A 27,165-nucleotide genomic window follows, 5' to 3' on the forward strand; every position below is an offset into this window, starting at 1 on the left:
CACACTCATAATAATAATGTCCTCTTTATCCAGGGTAGCCTCTTCAATTTTGCCCGCTGCTCTACCACAGGACCCTGCCATTATTATTACCCTACAGGACCGGCGGAACCCCGCCCCCCCCCCCAAAAAAAACAAAAACAAAAACAAACAACCAAACAAACAAACAAACAAAAACAAAAACAAAAAACAAGAACAAAACAAAACAATTTTTTTTAAACCCCCGTAAGTGTGTAAGTGACACTAGAAAGAGATAGAAACCTTGAAGTGTGAGCACAGTAAGGCTTTGTTTTTGCGCTGAAGACCCTTTTTTTTTTTTCTTCTTTTTTGCTTGTCAGCTTTTTTTTTAGTTGTTAGCTGATGAAACCCAGAAGTGGCACCAGAAGTCTGAAGTGGGCCCCCTACTTTTGAAAACGTGGCACCGGCCATGCCCTAGCGTTGCCAGCTCCCCATTTTACACACCTGGGTCAACAGGGACATTGTGGGTAAAAAACATCCTGTCCGAGGATGTAAGCACTGGGCGGGAATCGAACTCGGGTCCTCTGATTGGGAGTCGGGAGACTTGTCCACGATGCAAAAGCGCCCCTGCAAAATATGAAGGCTCGTCACATACATATTGGTCAATTGTGGCTCACTGGGTAAGACTACGAGTCCCAGTCCGCTGGTGACAGGTGTTGTACCATTAGGCTAGGCAAGGCACTTCATCATCATCATCATCAGGTGAAGTACTCTATCTTCAATGCTTAGTCCTTCAGCGTTGACTCAAAGCTGTTGGTCGGATCCCACGGTAGCTTGCTCATGAGCATTTTAGAGCTTCCTCTGTGACTCCTTTACAATATCCAACACAAATCAAAACACACACTCTTACACACCATTTTCATCACACCATCCAGACTGACAGTGTTGGATGCCAAACATTCACATAGAATATGATGATGACATTACATGCAACTCCTTGCATTTTCACACACACACACACACACACACACACACACACACACAAGCATCAACACCTGTCTCGACAGACGAAGACATAATTTGGTAAGACACACATCAAAAACAAAAAAAAAACGTCTTTGATATCATGATTGAGAAATTGAAATACAAAGGTTAATTTATTACACTCACTAAGCTACTTGTCACATCTTTCATTCAAGCAACATCTAATTTTACACCTAAAAGACTGGAAAGTAACAAATCAAAATGCAATTTTTATGACAATAATCAAAGAATATCTTGTTGGTTCAGGCTTGAACTTATGTATCTAAGGTGAATTAAGGTATCTAAGACATAATCATAATAAACTGGAATGGATTATGTACAGCACTATGGACCCAAATGAAGACATAAATTCTTGATGCATACAAAAAGCACAAATGCTGCAAATATTTGCCACTTACACAACAAATACATATCATCAATATAATCATGTAGCTGCCAACTTGCCTGGCAAATGTAGCATAAAATTCAGAAGACAACAAAAGGAAACACTCAATGTTATATCCACTTGCTTTGTGTCACGACAGGCTTCATGAGAAAACTCCACAAATATTCTCTACAGATGTTGGTTATACTTTTTCTGGAAGTACAATGTACATGTATATGTATTATTGATCACAGCTTAATAACCAAATAGATTCAAACAAAAACCTACAAATTTCTCCCTTAAAAGGCCTTGCACAGTGTTGCAATGTCACCTGAGAAACAGGGAAAAACCTATTTTCTTTCACAATTATGCAAGAGTTCATATAACTTGTGTAATAGTATGTACTAATGGTTTGACAAGTAATTTTCCCACAGAGCAATACTAAATGAATGAAAATATATACAATTCATTTTCAACAAATCGCAGCCCTCATACTCCTTATATTCATAACTGTGGAATTGTATTTTGGCATACATCCTCCAGTGCATATATAACATATCATATTAATGTTGCTCCACCATAAAAGGTAGAATATGAAGGAATTTGCAGATTTCAAAGATTTAAAACCCAAATTAAGTCTTTGCATCTTGAAATACATGTACGTTCCTTTGTATCATATGTTTGTCTTTTAATGTGGTTAAACCGAAATGAAGTCTCAGTATGGTACATCTTTCACAAGTTTCTGTAGTTCTGGTATTTTACCTACATACAAGAATGATTCATCAGTCATTGACTTCCAGTCTGCCTGGTGACGTAATCAGTTTACTACAATTAGGCCAAAAAAAAAAAAAAAAAGGTTGTATTGGCGTAACATGAGATTTTGAGATAGGGTCGGTCGGGCGGATTTTTTTTTTTTTTTTTTTTTTTTTGCTACCTGCATTTTACGTGTAAAACTCGTGATCAGTAAACAGTTACAACTGCTGCACCGTATGTGCTGTGTTCATCTATTCTACAAATCATTTATGAGGCCGATATTACTCAAATATACCCCTTCACAGAATTTAAAGATGTTGAAATCCCTATCCTGAATGTTTTCACTTCATATTTTACTATTTTGACTTAGATAAGATAGATGCAAATTGACCCATATGTACGAGCTTTTCATCGCACACGGCGATCTCTATTACAGTCCCACATATACAGATTCGTGTAAGTTCTCCACACAAGAAACCTATGGCAAAACTGTGCACAATACATTGCAGTCTGAATGCTAAGTGTACACTGTATAAATCTTGATAGAGTACGCGTCCGTGTTGGAAACAGATGACGTACTGATCAAGCGAGGCTATGCGAGGCGCTAGCGAGATCTCTCCTTCGTACATCCGATATCCCCAGAGCCGTTTCCACTTCCGGGTTTTTTGCGATCACGATCGCAGTCAACAAGATACTTGATATCGATAGCAAAAACATAATAATAAAAAAACATAGGGTCGGCGGAATTTTTAGGGTCGGGCGGGTTACGCCAATACAACAATTTTTTTTTTTCGCCTTACGCTGATTACCATAATATCACAAGAGTGGTGTGTCAATCCAAGTTTCAAGTAACAAATCAAATCACATTATAACAAGTGTAAACACATCAGTAATAGGACGCAGAGATTGCCAGTAGGTTGACATCTTCAAGATCTATACATGAAATAATGAAAGTCTTAAATGCTGGTTTTCAACATTAGACATACAAGCTTCAAGTGTAGCTTGATTTTGCATTCTTCTATAGAAATGGTGAAAAAAAATCCTTGCACAGCAGCAAAGCAATACAGCCTGATGAAAGCAGGATTGCTTTGAATGTAGTGTACATTTACAAAAATGACAAAGTATTTACACAAAACATTACTAGTGAACAAAATTTCAGCATCTCTCTTTACCATAAAAAAATGACAAGCTGTTTTTGAAAACTGGCAATTAAAAGAGGCATACTTTGCTAATACTGGGGTCTGCCAGTTGGTGGGCCCATAGGGGGAGGAGGGGGCTGGGCCCTCATGCTGTAGGCCATGCTTTGGGCTTGGAGAGCACTGAACTGTTGAGGGTTCATTCCCCCAGCTGCAAGAGTGTTGGGGTTGAGTCCTGCTGCCATCAGGCTAGCTGCACCAGCCATCTGTATGTTCTGGTGCAGATGGGGTGCAGAACTCTGCAGCTGCTGCATGGTGCGGATTGCCTCGGCCTGGGCACGGGCAATCTGTTGTTGTTCCTGCATGCCCTGAGACTTGTCGGCAGTAGCCATGCGGATGGGTGCGTTCATCCTCTGGCCTTGTGCCACTCCAGGCATAGCGGCCCTGGCTGGACCAACCCCTGGTGGGGCAGTTGCAGGTGGGGCCGGCTGGGCCTGCACTGGTACCTGGCCAGCACCGCCGATGGTACGCAGCAGGCTTGGCCCAGTCTGGATCAGGTTATCAAGTGCTTTCTTCACATTGGGGTTATCGAGGTTGAGGGCGCTGGACGCCACCGCAGGGGCATTCTGGGGAGGGGCTTGTGGCGGTTTGGCCACAGCCATCGGCTGGGGAGATTTGCCCAGCATTTGCTGTGAGTTGGGGGTAGCAAGCAATGGGGTCTTCCCTGGAGTGGGAGCTGCTGCCACTGGTGCACGCTGGGCTTGGGAACTCGCAATTGTGGCTGTCTGGGATGACATGGCTGCGAGAGCTGTGGAAACGTTTGTGCGAGAGACACCTGCAGCTATTGATGCTGCAGAGGTATTGTTTCCTATAAGACTGAGAATCTTGGCTTGCAGCGCAGTTGGGTCCTCTCCCTTGGCCTGGGCAGGAGCAGAAGCGGGTGCTAGAACAGTCAAATAAAAAACAAACATTTAAATTGTCATCACATGAAGATTAAAGCATTAAAAATATCCATTTCTTTCAAGTCCATAATGTCTGTGCGTTATAAAGTAGTAGAAAATACACTTACATAATCCTACAAACAAGGATCTTTTTCCAACCATACTGAAGTCAATGTGACAATGGACAAGCTCACTGGATAGGGAAGCTAAGGAACACGGGAATCCTGGGTTCACATAACAGACATGCTGAAACGTGAATGGGGTGAGTTGTAAGAATCAAGAACTCAGCAAACACTACTTTAGGATGTACAATTTCAGACATGATACAGATCCGAAGAGTCACTGTAATTTCAATGAAGATATATCACTTGGTCCCACAAAGACTAGGAAAGGTATGTACATACATTTCCTAACATTGTCTAGTGGAAATCAAATTTGATAGACCTTACAAGAGATTGCAGGCTTGCTTTCCAAAAAAAAAAAAGAAAAAAAAAAGTAAAAGAGAACATCATGGGGATTTGAGCTCTGACTTCGTACTGTAAAATAAAAAAGGATTGGTTCTCTTTGACTGAATTCAATTGCGTCCACTCATTGCATTAGTGCCTGTAGAGATCCTTTTTGATGTACAAAAAAAAAAAATAAAATTTTTGACCATAATCTTGCGTGATTGCCTGAGTTTAAAACTGATAACTTCAGGATGGACAATTGCCATGTTTTGTTTAAATTGAAGGTTTGAATTTCCCAGAAAATTGACTTATGAAATCCACACAAGAAAGCCAGCTAGAACTTAATAGTTAAATCAACATTACTTCATGATTGATGGTACATATCAGGAATGCTACACAGCATGCATATGAAGAGATCAAGACATTGCAGTCATTCACACAATCATTGTGCGGCAGACTGCTTGCTGCTCCTCAAATGAACCTGCTCTGGAGGTTTCATGGCAGGTGAAATACTCTGCACTGAAGGGATCCTGAGCTGGTTTCCTGTTCTCTGGCCCCCTTGTTTGAAGGAGGCATCTGGAATGTATGCTAATCTCATTGGAGAAGCAGAATAGAACACACAACAAAACTGGCATGTTACAACACAGCTAACATAGAAATCTTGCCAAGATGGGGTTGTTTTGTTTTGTTTTGTTTTTTGGTAATGGTTCCACCCTCAACTTATAACACATTGATTTTTCTCACCTTCGGTCTTCTGTCTTGCAGGGGCACCCTGGTCAAGTGCCATGCGGTCTCGCATCTCCTCAAGGAACTTGATGACGCGGTCAACCTCCGCGAGGGTCAGCTGTCGGCCATCAGCTAAAAGGCTGAACAGCTGGGTCATGGTCAGTTCAGGGGTGCCTGCTTTGGACGTGGCACTAGTCACTGCCAGACCCCGCTTGTCGCGGAGGTCCTGGATGTAGCGCTCAAAGTTTCGTGCCACCAGGTTCAGGGCATCATCTAGAGGCATGTTCCTGTGTTCTAAAGTGTAAAGAAATGTTTGTTTGTTTGACAGTTAGTACAAAAGATCACTGATGACAATCTCCACCTGAAATCAAACAAAAGGTTAAAAAGGCATTTTACCATTTTTCAACACATTACTCTTCACAGACATTATTTTTTTTTTTTTGTACAAAGAAAAGCACAACTAAAGATATTGCACCCTTGCACAACAGGCAACCATGCACACTGTGATGATTTGGTGAAGACAAATAATGGAATACAATGCATTACCAAAATATCACACATACTGATGTCCATACAGCTTGAAGATTCCGCAGGACATATTCAATCACTTTCACACACACACAAATACAAAATGACGCATAATGTTTCAACATAACTTCATACATTGATTCATAATCATCACTTGCTATCCAAACACCATGCACTCTATGTTCTCAAGTCTCCACATAATGAGAATAGAAAAGGAGCGAATGACAAAGTACCAGTGATATGACAAAATGTATAAATGCTGTGACAGAAAACAAAAACATCATTCAATAAAGCACACCAGTGGGTAAAGGTTTTATAGTCTCCTCCAATGTCCACACTGAGATTATCTTTTCTTTAACCTGTTGAGGACGAGTCCGGAGTATACTCGGGCCGGTGTCTATGGGAAATGCGTATTGTAGCAAAATCAGTCCGTCCTCAACGGGTTAAATGAACAGCAAATGATAACAAAATCAAGGAAGAAACAAAACATCTTCACACTTTGTTTATGAATTTGTGATAAAAGTAATTTTATTCATACGAAAGAGAGATAGAAGGGCTCAGATTTTCATAACATCACATGACACCATTCCGATGCAGATCATCACCAACTTTCCAAGAGAACACAATGCAGTCTATCACCACTCGGTTTCTTGGAAGCTACATTGAAAGTACAAACCCCAGAGACCCTGCTCCAAACTCAAATGGTCACAACATCTAAAACCTTTGTAAATCTTGCACTGCCTTTTGTTTTCCTTGTCTTAGATTTCTTTAAATAATTCCCAGCTACTGCAGCAGAAATTATTTCTCGGTTCTGAAATCAATCTCGAGTTCTTCAAGGAGTTTGTTCTTCTTTGTCAGACATTTGATCTGATTTTATGACATGTATGAAGGTAAACAATGAATGTGTGATCTAATACCTGGGGACAAAAGCATCATAAAGTGCAACTTACTAATCTATTCCTAGTTTATATCATGACCTTGTCAGATCACAGGAGCATGTTCACAAGCAAGCAGCTAATAATTATTCTTCTTCAATTTGCAGAATAAAATAGCTAAAAGTTGCTCTGAATCCATCTTTGATATGCCCTGAAAATACATCTGTGCAATCCAGTACAAGTGTATACCGCCTGAGCTTAAATAACATGGCCCATGACACTTGAAATTTTATATTGATGACATTTCACTACAGATATCAACAAACCGTGTTCTTCCAGATCTGATGACTTCCCAGACTGATCAACTGCTCACAAAGTAAAGTGAATCTTAATAGCATCTATAGAAGTTAATCTTAAAGATACACATTCTTCTTCTTTTTTTTTTTTTAACCTTGCCTATACCGGATAACTGCTGCACAATAATAGAAAGAATATGCGACAGAGATCACATCGATGATTCTTGAGGACATCTCTTCCACTGTCAGGTCACATCATGAGGTACCTGCTTGAGGGGACTCACATTATTGCAAGGTCAGATACTAGAATCCACGTTTGATAAGGTAAATTGTTGGGGTGCAGTGACTACCCCCAGTGATGAGTGCCACATAATATGAGCTACATATTATCTCAGCTCCAACTGACTCAATCAGCAAGAGTAATGTGGACCTGTCAATTTCAGGTTCTGTTTATAGTACAATTATTGTTGAATCTAAAATGTCAGTCAAGAATAACAGGTTTTTCTTTGTGTGTGTGTGTGTGTGTGTGTGTGTGAATACTGTCAGCATTTTCCCTGTTCATCAATGCTGTGGCATACCATATACACTGTATGTAATCCTATCAAAGCAGAACACGTTCATGCAGTGTACCTCTTATCGCTGTGTTCAAAACGTACTGTTGAAACGAAAAGGGTTTGGCTGAAACAAGATAAATTAGTCGCACCAGATGATGTCATAGTGGGATTCCCCTGTATTTGTACAGATATAACCACTTCAGAGAGTTTATCTGACATAAGTAATGGCTACACAACATGAGAGAGCTGTAATTACTGAATAACTGAAGTAGGGAAAATAAAAACATTAATTCATATTCATAAAGTGCAGGAAGGACATGAAGGACACACACACACAGACAATAAGACAAGCGATACAGGTCTACCCATGTATGCAACTACTGTAAAAGCTGTTACAACGTTTTGTACTTTTGTGTACGGATATTTTGAGGCGGCCACAGACATTTTCGCAAGATGGCGTTTTCGCGATTTGACACCAAGGCTATCGTAAGAGCACAAATGACTGTCTGTTCGCGATGTTTTCATGTGTTGTCAAATTTGTGCTCAGCAGTGATTGGCAAAATTAGTGAAAATTATACCCTTGCGAAAATAACAGCTTTTACAGTGATTAATCTCTGCATTGGCCTTTCAGTGTCATTTGCTTCATCTCAAAATATGGCTTCATACTAATTTGTCATTGCGTGTGACTGAAATCTACACATATGCTGACACATATTTTGGCTTTGAGTTATGTTTTTCTTGCTGCTGATTAAAAAAAAACCTATGGCCATGGTTTTAGGTACAACAAGTGTCTTCAGCACAACACTATAATGACCGTATTATATATATATATGTATATGTGTGTGTGTGTGTGTGTGTGTAATAGAGAGAGAAACTGAACAACAGGCAGACAGTGAAAATATAAAAAGAAGACTTTTAACACACACAATTGTTAGAGAGTCTCCACACATACATACATACATACAGAAATGTATATTTTGTTATTTTGTTCACTTCACACACTCACACCAAGCTGCAGAGTGCAGACACCCAGCAATTTAATATGTATACATATCCATGACATAAATATGTGCAGCCAGTCAATCACTGAAATAGACACAAAAACACATGTGGATACATGAGAAAAATGTATGGACTTTTTCAATGTAACGAAGTTTCTTGGATGATGACAATTATGAATGAAAAAACAAAGAAAAAAAGACAAATTTGGTTTTCATTGTTTTATTTTATTTTTATTTCACCCTTTTAACATTATTCAGGCAATATCTGCCTACAGCAAAACCTAAAGACAAGTCTAGTTTCCAAACACAATCAACTGTGATTTAAACTTCTTACCTTTCATGTGTACAACTTGCCAACATGAATCCAGCTCAGAATGTAAACTTCTTACCTTCCTTGAGCACCATTTATGTTACCAAAATAAGTCCAGTTCAGAGCTTGAATCAAATTAATTACTACCCATGGTACTTACTTTCTCTGTGAACAACATCCCTTCCAGTGCTTTTTGTCTCATTCATCGATAAAAACAAAGTACTAAGGATGCAAGTCTATCGGCTAACAGACCACAAAGTTCAGCAGTTTTTGCAGTTTCTTTCCTTTTATTCCCTTTATTCTTTTTACAGTGTGGCTGGTTATTTTTTGTGATTTCCCTGTATTTTTTGACCAAATATAGCCAGAAGTCTGTCAGGAGTAATGAAACAAAATGAATACACAATCCTTACCTGATCATGATAAAGAATCCTTTAAAGACGATTCTGGATCTGAATGGTGCGCCATATAATCACCGAAACCTTTCACTTGATCCTGGGCTAATATATATAGGATCAGGCAAGTTTGTGCTGTGAATGTCAATACAACTTACCTTATTTAGTTTCCTATGCAACAAATACATAGTATTCACACTCTCTTCTGTAAAGGAAGTACCGTAAAGTTCCGTGTATAAGACGCACCCCTACTTTCGGGCCTAAAATTTAAAAAAAAAAAAAAAAAAACACGCAAATTTTCGCGCAAACATTGTGTGTGTTATACATATTATTTCAGCTAAAAATTTCCCTAGAATGCAGCATGTATTTGTTTTCTTTTTCGTTTCCTTTTAAACTTTCTTTTCACTGTATTCAGCGGACATCGGCAAAAAATGGAAGACGCAAAATGCGAGACTTGTTATCGGTGCTCACTTGCTATTGTTTCGCCTTTCAATCGTGGTACATGTATCATCAAAGATCGTACTCATGAGTGTACGGTACGATCTTTGCATGCTATTGTACACTGATACTACCGTAGACGTGTCTCGCATATTGGCGCATGTCAGAAGCAAAATGTTCATTGTATCATCAAAGATCGTACTCATGAGTGTACGGTACAATCTTTGCATGCTATCGTACATTGATACTACCGTAGACGTGTCTCGCATATTGGCGTGTGTCAGAAGCAAAATGTTCATTATGAAAAACATTAACAAGTGTAGCAAAGGGATCGATCATACGCCGCGACGTACAGTGCGTACGGTGCTTAACTCACTGTTGTTTCGGCCAGAGGGATTACCAGTAACACATATGTCTCTTGTACCATGCTTGTATGTACAGTGCTAGCCTTTTGCAAAGGCACAACACGCACACAGAAAGCAATGGACTTGCACACACAGCGCGCAACGGGCAAGCTCGCTCCGATCCGATCTCTGTAACTGTACTGTGCACGCTATGCGAGTCCATTGCGAGAGCCTCCACCTTAGCAAAAAGCTAGTGAAGAGCAAACGAACACCATGGGTATGAATACATGCTTGACACATCGTTCACATCACGATGACATAGGGTCGATCCTACTCCGTATTTCACAGCTTTTTTCTATGGCCAGATTGATACTAGTACATCGATAAGTTTTGCGTCGGTAATTTAGCAATGATACAGAGTACCTGTACATCGCGTATTTGCAGCTACTAGGTTGGCTGTTGGTAGCTTGGTAGACTGATTAGTGATATACATTGGTAGGTACATCGTGTATTTAGAGCTGCTGTCTATGGCCAGATTGATACATCGTTACTACACTAGGCCAATGTAAGTTTATCCCGTATTTACAGGTGTTGTGTGTGTCCAGATTGATACATGGCTCATTTATCGGTAAGTTTTAATGATTGCTTACCCTCTGGACGTCAGTGGGTGTACATGGCCTCAAGTTGACCTTACAATATTGGGTGTATGTGACAGATTTTTTTCTGTGATTCGACTGTACCCGTGTATAAGACGCACCCCCGATTTTTCATATTTTACGACAAAAAAAAGTGCGTCTTATACACGGAACTTTACGGTATAGTGTTACAGTAGTAACATACTGTCTCTAGGTCCATAGACCTTCAAAATGCCTCGATAGCACACACACACATGGCAAAGAACATAAAAAACAACAACAACAAAACCACTACTCTTCCCACCAAGAAGAATTCAACAATCACCCAATTTATGAAGGAGAAATGAATATGGTTGCCTCATTCCTACCTTGAGGGGTACCATGCAGAATGTTGAGTGTTACAGATCTGTGGAGCTCATGCTGACTGGATACCATGATTGCATAGAGGGCGCCATTCCGCGTAGCTCCATCGAGGACAGCCTGTATGGAAGCCTCGGGGTTAAGGAACATCATATCTGTCGTGACGTTCAATCCCCTCAAACGGCGTTCCACCATTTCAGCATAGCCCCTGCAATCAAGCAGCAATGAGGTATGATTTTAAATTAAAATGTTTCAAATAAATATCACTAAAAAACAAGGAGCAATGCAAGGAAAGTAAAAATTATAAACATGTACAACCTACACAAACAGATAAAGCATTTAAAAGTTTAAAGTCCATATTTCAAATGCAAGATGTGCATTGCAACAACTACTGCTCATATTGATCCTCTGGGTTGTGTTCTGATTCAAGTGGCATGTTTTTGTTTTTTTTTTTCCCCCGAGCTGTTACCTAGATTTGGTTCGGCACATCACATCATCATCTTGCCGTTGACTGCATTTTCTTCTATTCTCTACCAAGTAGAACACTTCAGAGGGGCATTTCATGAACTATTTTGTCATATATTTCGTCTGATTGGCAGAGAGCAATTTTGTCCGACAAAGTTGTAGGACAAAATGCTTCTTGAAATGCCCCCCAGATCGTCACAGGCTGAAACAAAAAACAGATAGTCAGAGTGGTATGTGTATGTCTCCTCCTGCAGAAAGGGTCCTTAACTTTGGGGTCTACTTTGACCAGGTTATGAAGATGGATAGGCATGTTTCGAAGGTATGCCAGACTGCTTACTTCCAGCTTCGTAGCATTGCAGCTATTAGACCTCTGCTTAGGAGAACGGCAGCAGAAAGCCTCATCCATTCACTCATTTCATCAAGACTGGATTTCTGTAACAGTCTTTGAGCTGGCCTTCCATCTGCAACCTCAAACAGACTTCAAGCAGTACACAATGGAGCAGCACGCTTGCTCACCCGGCTGAGGAAGTATGATCACATCACCCCTGTCCTGGCTAAGTTGCAGTGGCTTCTGGTCAAGTACACAATTGATTTCAAGATCCTACTGCCCACTTTTAAGGTCATTCACAGTCAGGCCCTAGGACACCTGTCTTTCCTAATCAAGCAGCGTCAGCCTTGCTCAGGCCTTCGTTCATCTGGCCTTACTCTCAAGATGCCCATTACACATCTCACAGGATATGGAGACCAGGCATTTTTCCTCTATTGATACTAACCAATGGAACTCCCATCTTTTCTCTGTGTAGCACTTCAAAGCCTCACTTAAGACTCATATTTTTCACCAGGCATTCAATTACAAACTCTTTTGAAGGAGTCTGCACCTTTGAATGTATCCACAACAGCTATTTTATGGGGCTATACAAATGTTCTGGATCACCATAGTAAAGAGAGCTATGATTTCACAAAGTAGATGATTTCTAGGTACTAGCGTTCAACCCATTAAGAGAAAGAGAGACCAAGATAATGGCTGGAAATGACTACTTAATTTGTAAATAAATATCGACAAAGAAAATTCACAAAGACACATTCAAACAGAAGATGGCTGATCACTTAGAGAAAATATCAAGGGACATAAAAACACTTAATGCTATGACCCTCCTTGCAATGGAATGGATGAGTAGCCTAAGACTTCATTCAAGTCATGGTATGCAGAGCTTGAATTACACCGAGTACATGAGGCCAATGGACATGATGCTCAACAACCCTTTTCTGGTAAAAGTAAACAGGAAATCGAATAACTCTGATGACAAAAACAAATTTTCCCCCATCTTTTAGTACATCTGCACAATGAAAAAAAAAAAATGTTTTTCTTCCAAAATGTGATCTGGGCCCTGTTTTATGAAGACTTAGAATTTATTATAAAGTTGATTTCAACTGTAAGTCTATGGCAGACTGTGTGGTAAGGAAATTTAAAAATCAATTTTATCTTTTGATAAAACAGGGCCCTGAAATACTTATACTATCATGAAGTAAGTATCAAGATATTACATTCTAAAACAACAGTGAAAACTTTTGTTGCCAAGCAAAGAAGCATCAATCTCATCAATGTTGGACAAAAGTAAAAACATTATTTTTTAAAGTACAGTTGAACCTCTCGTATCCGGACAAGTCGGGACCGGGGCTCATCCGGATAAGGGATTTGGCCGGATACGGGAGACTCAATGCTTTATACATGTACATATACATACACATGTACTGATGTAGCCCATTGTAGTACCACATGTAGTAATGTGTATACTGCAACCTTTTCATTGTTACACTCAGTAACAGACCCCAAAATAGAGGTTCGTGTTTGCAAGAATGAAATCATTTTCTTTTATAAATTCTTGGGATGATTTACCTAAATAATTATTAAGAAATGTATCAAGTATATGTAATTCATGTGTGTTTGTGTAGGAGTTCTCGAGGAGTTGGGGATCCCTCTTTCCTCCCGTAATTATTAAAAACAGATTAAAAAATCACGGCGAGATTGCGTCCGGATAATAGAGAGATCCGGATAAAGGGAGGCCGGATAATAGAGGTTCAACTGTAAATCAATTTCAGCCTGATGCCCTCCTAACTGGCCCTGAGGATGCCTCCCCTAAAATGTGAGATTCAAGGACAAAGTGGGCATGACTCCAATCAAACTAGAAATGTCGCTACGGCGACTGGTTATACCCCCGCCAAACAACATTTCATAAGCTTTGGTCAAAACAACATTTCATAAGCTTTGGTCAAAACACCATTTCATAAGCTTTGGTCAAAAAACTGAGGAAGTAGTTAAATCCGCAAGATCTTTCCTTGATCTTCTGCCATTAATATGCCGTTACCATGGCAACGTACTTTCGGGTACTGTCGAAAAATGCGTCTTGCACATCTACAGCCAAAGGCACACATCTGTACCAAGTTTCATGGAAATTGGGCAAAAACTGAGGAAGTAGTTTGCAACACAAAATTTTCCATCATTTTGGCTCATAATATGTGAGCTGTTACAATGGCAACATACTTTTTGTCACTGTCAAGAAATGTGTCATGCTGACCTATATCCTAAGACAAACATTCAATATGAATTCCATGAGAATTGGAAGAACACTGATGAAGCAGTTTTGCCATGAAGCATTTTGCCCTATATTTTACCAATAACATGCCGTTACCATGGCAACGCACTTTTTGCCACTGCGGAAATATGTGTCTTGCACATTAACATATTCAGATGAACATCTGTACCTAATTTCATAAAAATTGATCAAAAACTGTGGGAGGAGTTCGCGACGCAAGATTTGTACCCATTTTTGCCCATAATATGCCGTTACCATGGCAACGTACTTTTGGGTACTGTCAAAAAATACGTCTTGCACATCTACAACCCAAGGCACACATCTGTGCCAAGTTTTATGGGAATCGGTCGAAAACTGAGGAAGTAGTTCGCGACGCAAGATTTGCAACGGACCGACCGCCCGACTGCCCGACCGACCGCCCGACCGACCGACCGACCGTTCGCTGATTCCTATATACCCCCTTCAAACTTCGTTTGGCGGGGGTATAATGAAATTTGAGACCTGATATCTATGAATGAATGGCATTATTGCAGCATGATGAGCTAAAACTATCAAATCTTCCATTCTTGCCCCAGTGGGGTGACACCTTACCTCTGCTGTTTACTGAGCACCAGAATCTCACAGTCCACCGGCTTGCCCATGGCTGGTGGGAGGTAGTCAGGACCAGCCTGTGGAGCAGGTGCAGCTGCTGCAGGTGCTGGGGCCGCAGGAGGTGGTGCCCGCCGGTCAAAATTATCTCCTCTGTCAGGTCTGTCAACTCTGTCAGGTCTGTCAACTCTGTCAGCTCTGTCGGCTCTGTCGCCCCTGTCCAGGCTGCTCCTATCCCGTGGTAGATACGGATCACGATACGGGTCCCGCCTGTTGGAGAGACTATGATTGGTGAAGCCACCAGTAGAATAACGTCAGGCACAGTGACGCAAGACAAGCGCATTCTACACCTCAAAATCCTTCTAAACTTCTGGCAGGTAATTTGTTTCACGGGGCACAACAAGCAGACTATTCAAAACACAAGTTTTAAGCATGAAAAAAAAACAAACATAATATATTATTATTTTATTTCATATGCCACCAGCTTTTATGCAACATCAAGCACATGCAGGCTTTGAGAGCATAGTCTATATATGGCACACTACATTCTGACATGCTTTACGAAGATATATACGCACAGAGACAAACATGGGCTTGGAAGAAGTAATCATGCATTACATTGATATCTTTTGTGATAATTTTTAAAAAATTTGTATTCTCTTACACAAATAAAAATGCATTAGCTTCAATTTATGCCACTGCACTACATTCCATCTTGTAGAGACTATGCTTCATTCTTTTTGAAGCAGTACACTTCAGAGAAAACCTGAAATCAATTTTCCTCCAAAAATTGAGCAATACTTATTGTCTCATCATCCTTGCACAAAAATACAGCAACTTGTTTGATTTACAGTAACTTTTCATGAAAAGTGGAATGTAGTGCAAGCAGAGCACTTCATATTTCAAGAAATTTAGGCTGCACTTCCGCACATGCATAGCAAGGGTTCTTTGAACACAGTGACCAGCAAGGATAGAAGTTGACCACAACTGCCTAACTCACCCATCACCATAGGGATCTCTGTCCCTCTCCTGGAGCCTGTCCCGATCCATGGGCAGTCTGTCCCTCTCCCCTGGTACCCTGTCACGATCTCTATCAACTGAAAGCCTCTCTCTGTCCCCAATTAGTCTGTCTCTCTCCATCCTGTCCCGCTCGCCCCCAAAGCGGTCCCGTTCCCGGTCCCTTTCCCGTTCTCGGTCCCTCTCGCGCTCACGTTCTCTCTCATATTCCCTGTAGTATGGGTCGTCCCGGCGATATGGGTCATCACGATAATAGGGGTCGTCCCGGGGATCGCGGAAGTCACGGTCACGCTCGCGCTCTCGGGGAGGAGGAGGGGGCAGACCCCTTTCGTATGGGTCTCGTCTATCATCAGGGTAGCGATCAAAGTCACGTCTGGGGGTGAAAAGACATGTAACATCAATGCAATAGCCCTTATTCAGCACAATAATTTTCCAAGATGATTACAACAAAGCACCACAGGTGAGAACAACACTATGCCGCAGCATAATCCGACCATGCCTGTCAGCCAGATGAGATCACTCTAAATGGTAACTATATTCCCCTACATCGCCATGCTGACAGTCTATATGCTGGTGGTGATAGGGCGTCGGCTGACATATAGAAAACTTAAATTAGCTGCAGCTACTTTGTCACCCGACAGACATTTGAAAGCTTTTTTTCACAGAATGCCTTCACACATGTAAAAAATGATATCATTACATGCAAGAAATGTGTAAGACAAGCCTCATTGCAGAAGAACAAATAGCTTAATAAGTGAAAACATGGAGTACCCTTCTTTTGGGGGCCACTAAGCAAGTGTCATGCTGACTTCTGAATTTTGTTTTCTTAAAAATCTGTATAACTCTCATACAGATTTCAATAAAAAGTTCCAATGCACCAGAACACGCCATTGAAGGATATTGCATCATGCATAAAAACATGTTTGATACAGGAATTGGAGGCTGCCTGGGAGGAGTAAAAGCTAACTGAAGGTCCACAACATCCTGCAGGTCTTAGAGTCAAGACTTTTGGCTCTATTAAGCATTCATCTCATATTTAAATAAAGGAAACAAGCCCTTGCGTTGGTTTTGCACATACCTGGGAGGCTCATCCCTGTAGTATTTGTCATAGGGGTCCCTGAACCTCTCATCGTAGCGATCTCGATCTCTGTCACGCATTGGCGAACGCTCTCTCGGTCTAGGTGGGGGATAATCTCTGCCATAAGAGGGGGGTGGTCCGTATGGATCATAGTTTCTGTCATGCAAACACAGGGATAAGATCAAGATGGCACACTGTAGACTCCAGACTTTCAGATGCTAAATATTCATTCTTATCAGGGAGTCATTTACCTCTTGCTACAGTGAAAGAGTGATTAGACAAACACCTGCAATTGGGCCTACATATTTGAAGATTATTTTTCTTTTCATCATTCAGCAAAACTACAACTCTAAAACTTTTGATAAAAAACTGTTCATTCATGTCAATTAGCCTGGAGCACATGTTAATACAAGACTACAAGTTCTTGTGACTGATTCTATCATCCTCACTTCCTTTGATAGCACTCTGCCATTCTCTACATTACAATAAAATGTTATTGCAAACATACACCAGAATCTTGGTTGGACATCTCAACAGCAACATCCCCCAACAGTAGTTATGACAAAATAAGATTTTCTTCATAAACAATATACCATCAGCATAATAAACCACACTGTTGGATCTGATCTACAGCATGAGAGGACTGATAAAGTTATTTTCATAAATACCATTGCAGCTGAGGATCAATTGTGATAAATTGCACATTAAGTTGTGAGGAATTGGAACAAGCTCTTCTGAAGGATGAAAAAATGGGAAGGAACAAACCTGTACTTGTCACGATAGTAGTCATCATATCCAGAGGATCCACCAGGAGGAGGGTCAAAGTTTTCGTTTTTCTCTCGCGCCAGCGCTGCTCCCATGGAGTTTGCAACACTGTTAGCAGCGCCTCCTCCTCCACCCGAGGATTTATCCTCACCACCCGGCTTCCTCTTTGCAAGGCTGCATTCTGGAATTATACGATGCCACGATGGTGTCAACGGGGAGAGACAGAATGGGAGGGTGATCTTTGAGATTTGTACGGACACATGGCTCATCATATGGGATTGGCTGTGTTAAAACAACTTATGGGATGGCACTGCGTGTCATGTATGATCAAATACCATCAACCTATTAATTGTCTGTGCTCAGAGAAGTATTGCTCTATTCCCCTTGAATGTAAGTTTCCACTAAAAGATGTTTCTTTTCCTGTTTAATCCATACACTTATGTCAATCTAGCTGGCCTTCGCTTTGCTTTCTGTAACAAATATCATCCTGACATAGTGACAGACAATGTTCATGTTTGCAGTGTCGGTGAATATTACAATCAGATTATGACTTCCTGTTTCAGTCCATTGGAGGAAAGTTTCCGGGTTTCACACATATTCTGCTCATTTCAGTAAAACGATCTTTGCTACAAATCATGTTAAAACTAGAAATGTCGCTTTGGCGACTGGTATGCCTCCGCCATAATGCATGATTTTCCCAATAGGTCTAGATAGTACATGTGGACACTGTGTGATTACATTTCCACAAAATTGGCAAAATATTGGAATGACAAGTTTGTCACAAATGTGTTGAATGTTCACCTTCCTTGACGTAGGTTTAATTGGATGAATAAGAGAGCATGTATCTAGGGATTTAAGGACTTTAACTTGACTTTGACCCATTCATACATTTAGGCATTGAGTAATTTTCAAGGTACAGGTGTGGAGAAAAAGTGCAATTTCTGAATTGAATAGTAAATTGTTACCATTTTCATCTGGCCCTTGACCCTAAAATTCATGAGATAATTACTTTCAGGTAGAACATGCATAATATGTACTAAGTTTCAAGGTAACTTGAGCCACTTCCGAGATATGGAGGAAAAAGTTAGTTCAGCACTTTCACTTGATCTTTGACCTTTTGACCTTTGAGGCAAAAAGAGGAAAAAAAAAAACTTTCCAGAGAATTTCTATTAGGTTACACACGCATACACCAAGTGTAAAAAAATAACCCTGCTGGCATTGCATAAATATGAGGGTAATAGTAAAATTTTGAAGTCTTGCACTTGACCTTTGACCCCTGACCTTTGACTCCATGAACCCTACATTCTCTAGATAATCACTTCCAGTCAGTACATGTATATACTATGTTCCGTGAAGATACCTTGAACAATTTTCCAAGGTACGGAGAAAAAAAAGAAATTTTAATATTTTTACTTGACCGTTTGTCCTTTTGAACTTTTGACCTTTGACCTTTGACCTCATGACCCAAACTTTCACCAGAGAATCTTAATTGGGTAATACATGTATACACTAAGTTTCAAGAAAATATCTTCAGGCATTCAATAGATATGGTGGAAATAGTGAAATTTTATGTATTTGACCCTGACCTTTTGACCTTTGACCTTTGACCTCATGACCCAAACTTTCACCAGAGAATCTTAATTGGGTAATACACGTATACACTAAGTTTCAAGAAAATCTCTTCAGGCATTCAATAGATATGGTGGAAATAGTGAAATTTTATGTATTTGACCCTGACCTTTTGACCTTTGACCTTTGACCTCATGACCCAAACTTTCACCAGAGAATCTTAATTGGGTAATACAGTCAAACTCGGATACCTCGAATTCGTCGGGACTGAAGAAAATGATTCGACGTACGCGAATTTCGAGGTACGCGTACGTCGAATTTTCTTCGACTTATCCAATGTTTATCGATGTTCGACGTTTATCGATGTTCAACATGGTGTCTGTTATAGTGCCTATTGATTATTTGCATGCTTGTCAATTTGAATTGAATCAACTTTTATATGAATGAATTGAGTGAAAATCGGAAATGAAATCAAAATTTCAAAAATAAAGATTTTGGTGGCCCGATCGCGCCACCAAAAAAAGAAAAAAAAAGTCGGATGTTTGCCTTTACTTTTGAAAATGAACAGCGGTAACAATCGGCTACGTAAGATGCTAAAATAAAGGTCAGAGGTTTGCGTTTAATTGTGGAAATGAATGACGGTAATATTCGACTCAGTATGATACTAAAATAAATGTCGGATGTTTGCTCATACTTTTGGAAATGAATAACGATAAGACTCAGCTCCATATGGTGCTAAAACTAATGTTAGATATTTGGTTTTGCGTTCGGAAATGAATAAGGATAACATTCGGCTCCGGAAGACGCTGAAATAAATGTCGAATTTTTGCTATGACGTTCGGAAATGAAAAACAATAACATTCAACTCCGTACGATGGTTGAATAAATGTCGGATGTTTCCTTATACTTTCGAAAGTAAATAGCAATAGCATTCGGCTCCGGAAGATGCTAAAATAGATGTCAGATGTCGTTGTTACGTTCGGAAGAAAATAGCAGTAATATTCTGCTCCATCATGTCCATATGATGCTAAAATAACTGTATGAGGTTTGCTTTTAAATTGCGAAATAAATAACAGTAACATTCAGCTGCGTTTAATGGTAAAATTAATGTTTGATGTTTGCTTTGACGTTCGGAAAAGAGTAACAATAATATTCAACTCCTGACAATGATGAAATAAATGGTGGATGTTTGCTTTTACGCTCGAAACTAAATTGCAATAACATTTAGCTCCGGAAGATGCTAAAATAAATGTTGAATGTTTGCTTTGATGTTCTGAAGTGAATAACAATAATATTCAACTCCGTACGCTTATAAAATAAATGCCGGATGTGTGCTTTTACGTTCGAAAGTAAATGTCAATAGCATTCAGCTCCGGAAGATGCTAAAATACATGTCGAATGATTGCTTTTACGTTTGGCATATTTGGAAGTGAACTGCAGTAACATTCTGCCTTATACGATGATAAAAAAATATTGGATATTTGCTACGGTATAGTACATTTCGAAATAAATATTACTAACATTCAGCTATACGTTTCATGGTCCAAAATGTCTGATGTCTGCCTTGACGTTCAAAAATGAAAAACAGTAACATTCGGCTCCGTGCGATGATAAAATAATTGTCAGATGATTCATTTCACTTTCGGAAGTGGACAGCAGTAACATTCGGCTCCGTTCGATAATGAAACAAGGAAAAGTAGAAATTACGCGGTGCGTAATATAATTATGTCCCCGCCGGAAGTAGCATTTAGTAGCAAAATGTACAATATAGGTAAAAAGATCAAGGTCAAAGGTCAAAGAAGTCAAAGGTCAAAATTCTATGTAGAAGTTTTGAAGCCCTCACCTAGTGCCATCACACAAAGCAAACGGAATCGAAATCGGGTTAGAAATGGCGAAGGAGTAGCATTTTGTAGCCAATGTACAATATAGGTAAAAAAATCAAGGTCAAAGGTCAAAGAAGTCAAAGGTCAAAATTCTGTGTAGAAGTTTTGAAGCCCTCACCTAGTGCCATCACATAAAGCAAACGGAATAGAAATCGGGTTAGAAATGGCGAAGGAGTAGCATTTGGTAGCAAAATGTACAATACAGGTCAAAAATCAAGGTCAAAGGTCAAAGAAGTCAAAGGTCAAAATTCTGTGTAGAAGTTTTGAAGCCCTCACCTAGTGCCATCACTTAAAGCAAACGGAATTGAAATCGGGTTACAAATGGAGAAGGAGTAGGATTTTGTAGCAAAATGTACAATATAGGTCAAAAATCAAGGTCAAAGGTCAAAGAAGTCAAAGGTCAAAATTCTGTGTAGAAGTTTTGAAGCCCTCACCTAGTGCCATCACATAAAGCAAACGGAATCAAAATCGGGTTAGAAATGGCGGAGTAGCATTTTGTAGGCAATGTACAATATAGGTCAAAAATCAAGGTCAACGGTCAAAGAAGTCAAAGGTCAAAATTCTGTGTAGAAGTTTTGAAGCCCTCACCTAGTGCCATCATATAAAGCAAACGGAATCAAAATCGGGTCAGAAATAGCGAAGGAGTAGCATTTTGAAGCAAAATGTACAATATAGGTCAAAGGTCAAGGTCAAAGGTCACAACTGAAATTCTGTATGGAAGTTTCAAAGCTCTCATGTAGTGCTATCATATAAAGCAAACAGAATCAAAATCGGGTTAGAAATGGCGAAGGAGTAGCATTTTGAACATTTTGATCACACACGGACGCACGGACGGACGGACGCACGGACGGACACACGGACACACGGACACACACACGTACGGAGCCCGTTTCATAGTCCCCTGCTCGAACTCGTTCGGCGGGGACAATAAATGTCGGATGTTTGAAATGAATAACGGTAATATTCTGCTCCGTACGATGCAAAATAACAGATTGTTGCTTTATCATTTGGAAATGTATCAATCCACTCAGTTAGATGCTAAAACAAATAGCGGATGTTTGCTTTCACGTTTGGAAATGGATTAGGATAGTATTCAGCTCCGTAAGATTCTAAAATGAATGTCGGTTGTTTGCTTTTACATTTAAAATGAATAACGGTAACTTTCGGCTTTTTACAATGCTAAAACAAATGTGGGATGCTAACAAATGTCAGCAAATCCTCCCATTTTCTCATTTCAAACGTAAGTTTTGACCTCCTCAATATATGGGCATCAACTTTTATGATAATCTCTATACACCTATTTGTCAAATCTTTAAACACAGAGTAAGATGATTGAATTTTCTATTCATTTGTTTTAGACATGGGCATCTGTATCACTTCAATAATGCTTAATATTAATTTGTCTATATTTAGTAGGACCGATTTAGTTTTTCTAATGTTTTTCCTGATTTTTTTTTTTGTCACCAGATTTTACTTTCGACCACCAGAAAATAAAAATCAATGATATTGGTGGCCAGATAAAACTTAGTGCGGAGCCCTGTGTATTCTATTCTTCATTGTGATCGGGCTATACTTCCAGATTTTCATAATCACATTGCTGGAAAAAAAAACCAGTTTCAGTGCTTGCGTTCTCGGGGAAGTAAACTTCGTGAAAGGCAAAAAAAAAAATTTAAGAAAAGGCACTACGAGGGAGAGTGATGTTTTGACAGTGGAGCGTGATTAATGGCAAAGATATAACGGTCAACGTAAGCAGGTGCGCCCCGACGGTTGGGAAATCTACGCGCACGGTATGACTGTCTCGATCAAAAATCAAAACACAGTGGTTAAAGAAAAGCAAATGATGAGGCAGCGCGTAGTGCTATCGTAAAGCATTCCATTGGCACGGGTGCTATGTGCATACCATGTACACTGTACGTGTGTTGGTAGGTGTTGGGGATTTTCCTTGTCAGCTGTGTATCGGGTATTTCTTCTTGGGCGCGCGATTGTTCTGGTCTCAGAATATTTACAATCGAGTGTGAAAACATTATTTTGGACATGTCTTCGCTGTCCACGCGCGCTTAATCGGAGATGCTGAGTGATGTTTGCAATTTCGATTCGAGCAACATGCTGGGAAAAACAATAAGTTAATTAAGATCGGGACATTAGCTTTCCCTTCGAGGTAACCGAACTTCGAGTTATCTTTTTCGAGCTACGCGAATTTTAATACACGGAAACTCCATAGGAACAATCGGGACTTTCATTTTGCCCCCGAGGTAAGTGATATTCGGCTTATCCGACGTCGAGGTATACGAGTTTGACTGTACATGTATACACTAAGTTTCAAGAAAATCTCTTCAGGCATTCAATAGATATGTTGGAAATAGTGAAATTTTATGTATTTGACCTTGACCTTTTGACCTTTGACCTTGAGCATGTGCACCCAAAAGTTGATAGGCACAACTTCACCCCCTAATACATATACATGCCAAGTTTCATTAGGATACCTCAACAGGTTTCGATAGTTACCTTGTCCACAAAATTCATTACGGACGGACGGAAGGACGGACGGACGGACGGACGGACGGACGGACGGACGGACGGACAACCCGAAAACATAATGCCTCCGGCACCACTTCGTGGCGGAGGCATAAATACATAATAATCAAGGTACTTTGCTGGAAAACAGTCACTGTGAAGAAGTTTCTTCACAGTGACTACGTCGACGTCGACATAAATACCTATTCTTTTGCCCATAATGGTCTGTCCAGATTCATTGTTGATAGCATCCTGTGCCTCCGCTGGTAAATCATACTGGATAAAGGCAAAGCCTTTTTTCATGAAAACATCTGTAGAAACAGGAGACATATACAGAAAAAGAAAGTTATTCTCGATGATTGACTCATAATTACAATAAATATGCTTTCAGTTTAACTGTAAGAAAAGAAAAGAAAATGATATGCACATCACAGATGGTTTCTTTGTGTGTTTACCAGAGCAGCAGTAGAAAAAAAAAAAAAAAAACACACACACACACACACATACGCACAATTTGAAATACTAGGTACATTGATATTATCTTTATAAAACATGAATTGTCTACCACAGTGCACTTTTGTACAGAATACTGATTTAATCTCTTCTGACTCATTGATATAGTTGGGAAGTAATTGGTATAAATGTATGAATTAAACCTCAGATGATTTCATCTGACTTCAGACACACGAGGTTGAATATATTTCTTAATGTATGCATCAATTTTTTTCACTGAATTGATACCAGGTCAGGTTAAATTCTGTGATTCATTTCAAGCTATACAAGGTGAAGTTCAAGAAATCTGTATTGCCAATGACCAACACTAAATATTTGTGAAGAATGCAGTGGGAATTGCTCTTTGATAATTCAAAACTTTTTTCTTAGATTATGCCAGTTATCCTAATGCTAGTAATGATTTAATACATGAAGTCATTTGTCCCTATCTACCAAATTGCATACTATTCTTTGAACAATTGCAAATACAGTGAAATCTTTGAAACTACCAATGAATGAATCATTACACTACTCTGTCAAAGTGCCCTGATGTTCAAACTCTTGCTGACAAAAAAAAAAAAAAAATAGTGTCTCTTTCACTGAAGTATTCTCAAATTTCATAATTTCATTGTCCAGTCATAGCTCAAATACAAAGTTGACAAAATATATCCTTTTTGAATGACGGCATAAATACTCGAAACACAGTGACAATGGAATCCAGAGGCCCGTTTCATAAAACTTGTCATCAGTGACAAGTTGTCATAGATGTGACAAGCTACGGAAATCCTTGCATCTGATTGGCTGAGAGCAAATTTGTCATAGAAATATGGCAGTAGTCACTGATGACAAGTTTTATGAAACGGGCCCCAGGATGCCATTAGTTTCATTTCCCATAACAGGCAAGGTAATATGTGAAGATACAGGGCTAAACATAAGTGGGGCCCTGTGGCCTGTTTGGGACACAAAAATTCATTGCCAGGCCACCAAAAGAAAAAGTTAGGGTCGAGCCTTCAGATATATAACTATTTTTTTGGGGGGGCTGGGGGGGGGGCAGGTATGAATCATGTTCAGCCCGATATATGACACTAGTCTAGCATAAATTTGTACGTGATGCATCTGTCCCAACATTCACACTGGACCACATGTCACAGAACTGGGACTTGTCCCCCCATCCCCCCCCCCCCCCCCCCCCCCCGAAACAAGTTGGGTAGGGGAACAAAATTTGGAGGGAGAGAGTGACCTTGGATTGTAATTGATAGCTTCCAGCTGTATTCATCAAATGTGTGCATGTGCAAAGGTTGGTGTCATGTAGCAGGCTTGCCCTAAACCCTGATTGTCCCTGTGGCAATGGCTTGGAGACACTCGAAATAATAGTGTGGACAATCAGTCATTATCAAGTTAAGATCTTTGGTGGCTGTCCCCATGGGATCTAGTGTGAACACACACACAGGGGGAAATCTTATTCTAAGAAAACAAGTACACTGTACTATAACTTTGTTTTTTACTCATACAGCGGGCACTACAATCCATCACAATCAGGGTCACGACACGGAACAAATATACCAGTACCACTACCACGGTACTCCTAAAACTAGATTTTGCACTAGATTGCGCTTTGCAGCTTTGCATCCAGTGGAAAAGGTGCTCTATAAATGTCTACAATTATCATTTAGCACTTACCTGATATCTTGCCATATTTTGCGAAACGCTCTCTGAGCTCTTCTTTATCCATTTGGTCTGTGGGCAAATTAGCCACGAAGACACGGGAGCCGAGGTTGATTTTTATGTCATCAGCCATCTTGTTTGAGTTGTATATCTGTTGACGAGCAGAGAGAAAGACAATATGATGGATATATATCACAACTACAGTCAAACCTGTCTATAGCAGCCACCCAAGGGAGACGGAAAAAGTGGTCGTTATAAACAGGTGGCTGCTATAGACAGGTTATCCAACTTTGTGTGCATTGCTATACATGTACATGTATCATTGTCATATACATCTGTACGTACTTACATTTAAGTGTATAGATACATACCATGTATATGTGTGTATGCACACCATCACATGTGTTTCATGCATTAAACAATGCCGGTGTTTATGAAATTGTTGCACAGTAGCATGTGTAAAGTCATTACGAAAGCTTACTACTAGTACATTATCATGACTGAATGAGTGATGGAAGAAGCAGTGGCAATCACTGAACATTGCCCATGAATGATTGGCACGGCTAAAAAGCAGTAAAACATGCTGAATTATCAGCTTGGCTACGGCTCCATTGGGTCTGTGGCCACTATAGACAGGTTAATATCTACTGCGGGAAACAAAATTTGTAGCCACAGGTGGTCGCTATGCACAGGGTCTATAACAGGGCTTTTCTCTCGGGGGGGGGGGGGGGGGATTTTTCAGTGGCCGCTAGAAAATAGACAGGTGGCCCCTAAGGCAGGTTTGACTGTATTTCAACACCTTTGATGTGACAACTTTCATATGGCAGGTTAATCATTGCTACAAACGCTGCAATATGTTTGCAAGATAGTGTACATGTACTACTATTTCAAACCTGGCGTTCATATGATCCCGAAGCGGGGAGAGAGGGAGAGATCTCATCTTTTTTACGATCGACCGTCCACACGTGTCTTGAAATCCCCCGCTGAACGGGGGACAAATCACGACTGGTGGTTTCAGCTGTGTCGTAGGTTATTCGCCACCACATTTTGAGCATGCACACTTACGAAGAAAACAGCTGCGTGCTCTGTCCCCCGCCAGAATTGTTGCCGGACTCGACAAGCTTTCTGGGGAGCGGGGAATCTCCCATCGAACGTCCACACGATGGGATTGCCGGGGGATGTCCGGGCAAACGGGAGATTCCCCTCGAAGCAGGGGATCGTCTGAACGCAGGGTAAGTAACTTTTCCCGACTTGCACTCCCCGTCTGCTGCATTGCCCTGGGCCACATATGGGCCACCCACCGTGCAATAGGACCATATGTACAGGTTGTAGGTACGCTAGTTGTGCACAATTTGCACAATCATCTGCTCTTTATGCCAACCTCAATACGACTGTGAATTATTGTTAAATCACATCCAAAACATTCATAAATTGGGG

The 27,165-nt window shown here is 40.2% G+C and overlaps 1 protein-coding gene across 2 annotated transcripts; it reads right to left on the reverse strand.

The window, feature by feature from the left end:
- Nucleotides 1–1,085: 1,085 nt before the first annotated feature.
- On the reverse strand, nucleotides 1,086–25,875 carry LOC140232757 (uncharacterized). Of its 2 annotated transcripts, none has more exons than XM_072312872.1 (9): nucleotides 25,744–25,875; nucleotides 23,775–23,882; nucleotides 17,606–17,786; nucleotides 16,841–16,996; nucleotides 15,746–16,135; nucleotides 14,749–15,015; nucleotides 11,107–11,306; nucleotides 5,384–5,659; nucleotides 1,086–4,195 (listed from the first exon to the last, which is right to left on the reverse strand). In XM_072312872.1, exons 1-9 carry the CDS (start codon nucleotides 25,859–25,861, stop codon nucleotides 3,345–3,347), a joined length of 2,547 nt encoding a protein of 848 aa, XP_072168973.1. In that variant the 5' UTR covers nucleotides 25,862–25,875; the 3' UTR covers nucleotides 1,086–3,344. The 2 variants fall into 2 exon arrangements, with proteins under 2 accessions (XP_072168973.1, XP_072168972.1); XM_072312871.1 differs by having other exon boundaries at nucleotides 14,749–15,027.
- Nucleotides 25,876–27,165: the final 1,290 nt, after the last annotated feature.

Source organism: Diadema setosum, chromosome 9, assembly GCF_964275005.1.
Source record: "Diadema setosum chromosome 9, eeDiaSeto1, whole genome shotgun sequence".
Taxonomy (NCBI): Eukaryota; Metazoa; Echinodermata; class Echinoidea; order Diadematoida; family Diadematidae; genus Diadema; species Diadema setosum.

Excerpts from the sequence above, each read along its gene's own strand:
- LOC140232757 (XM_072312871.1), bottom strand. The coding sequence starts at position 25,861 with ATGGCTGATGACATAAAAATCAACCTCGGCTCCCGTGTCTTCGTGGCT. Across the intron at positions 23,883-25,743 it reads AAAATATGGCAAGATATCAG|ATGTTTTCATGAAAAAAGGC; the intron begins GTAAGTGCTAAA and ends CTGTTTCTACAG. Across the intron at positions 17,787-23,774 it reads CATTATGGGCAAAAGAATAG|AATGCAGCCTTGCAAAGAGG; the intron begins GTATTTATGTCG and ends GTATAATTCCAG.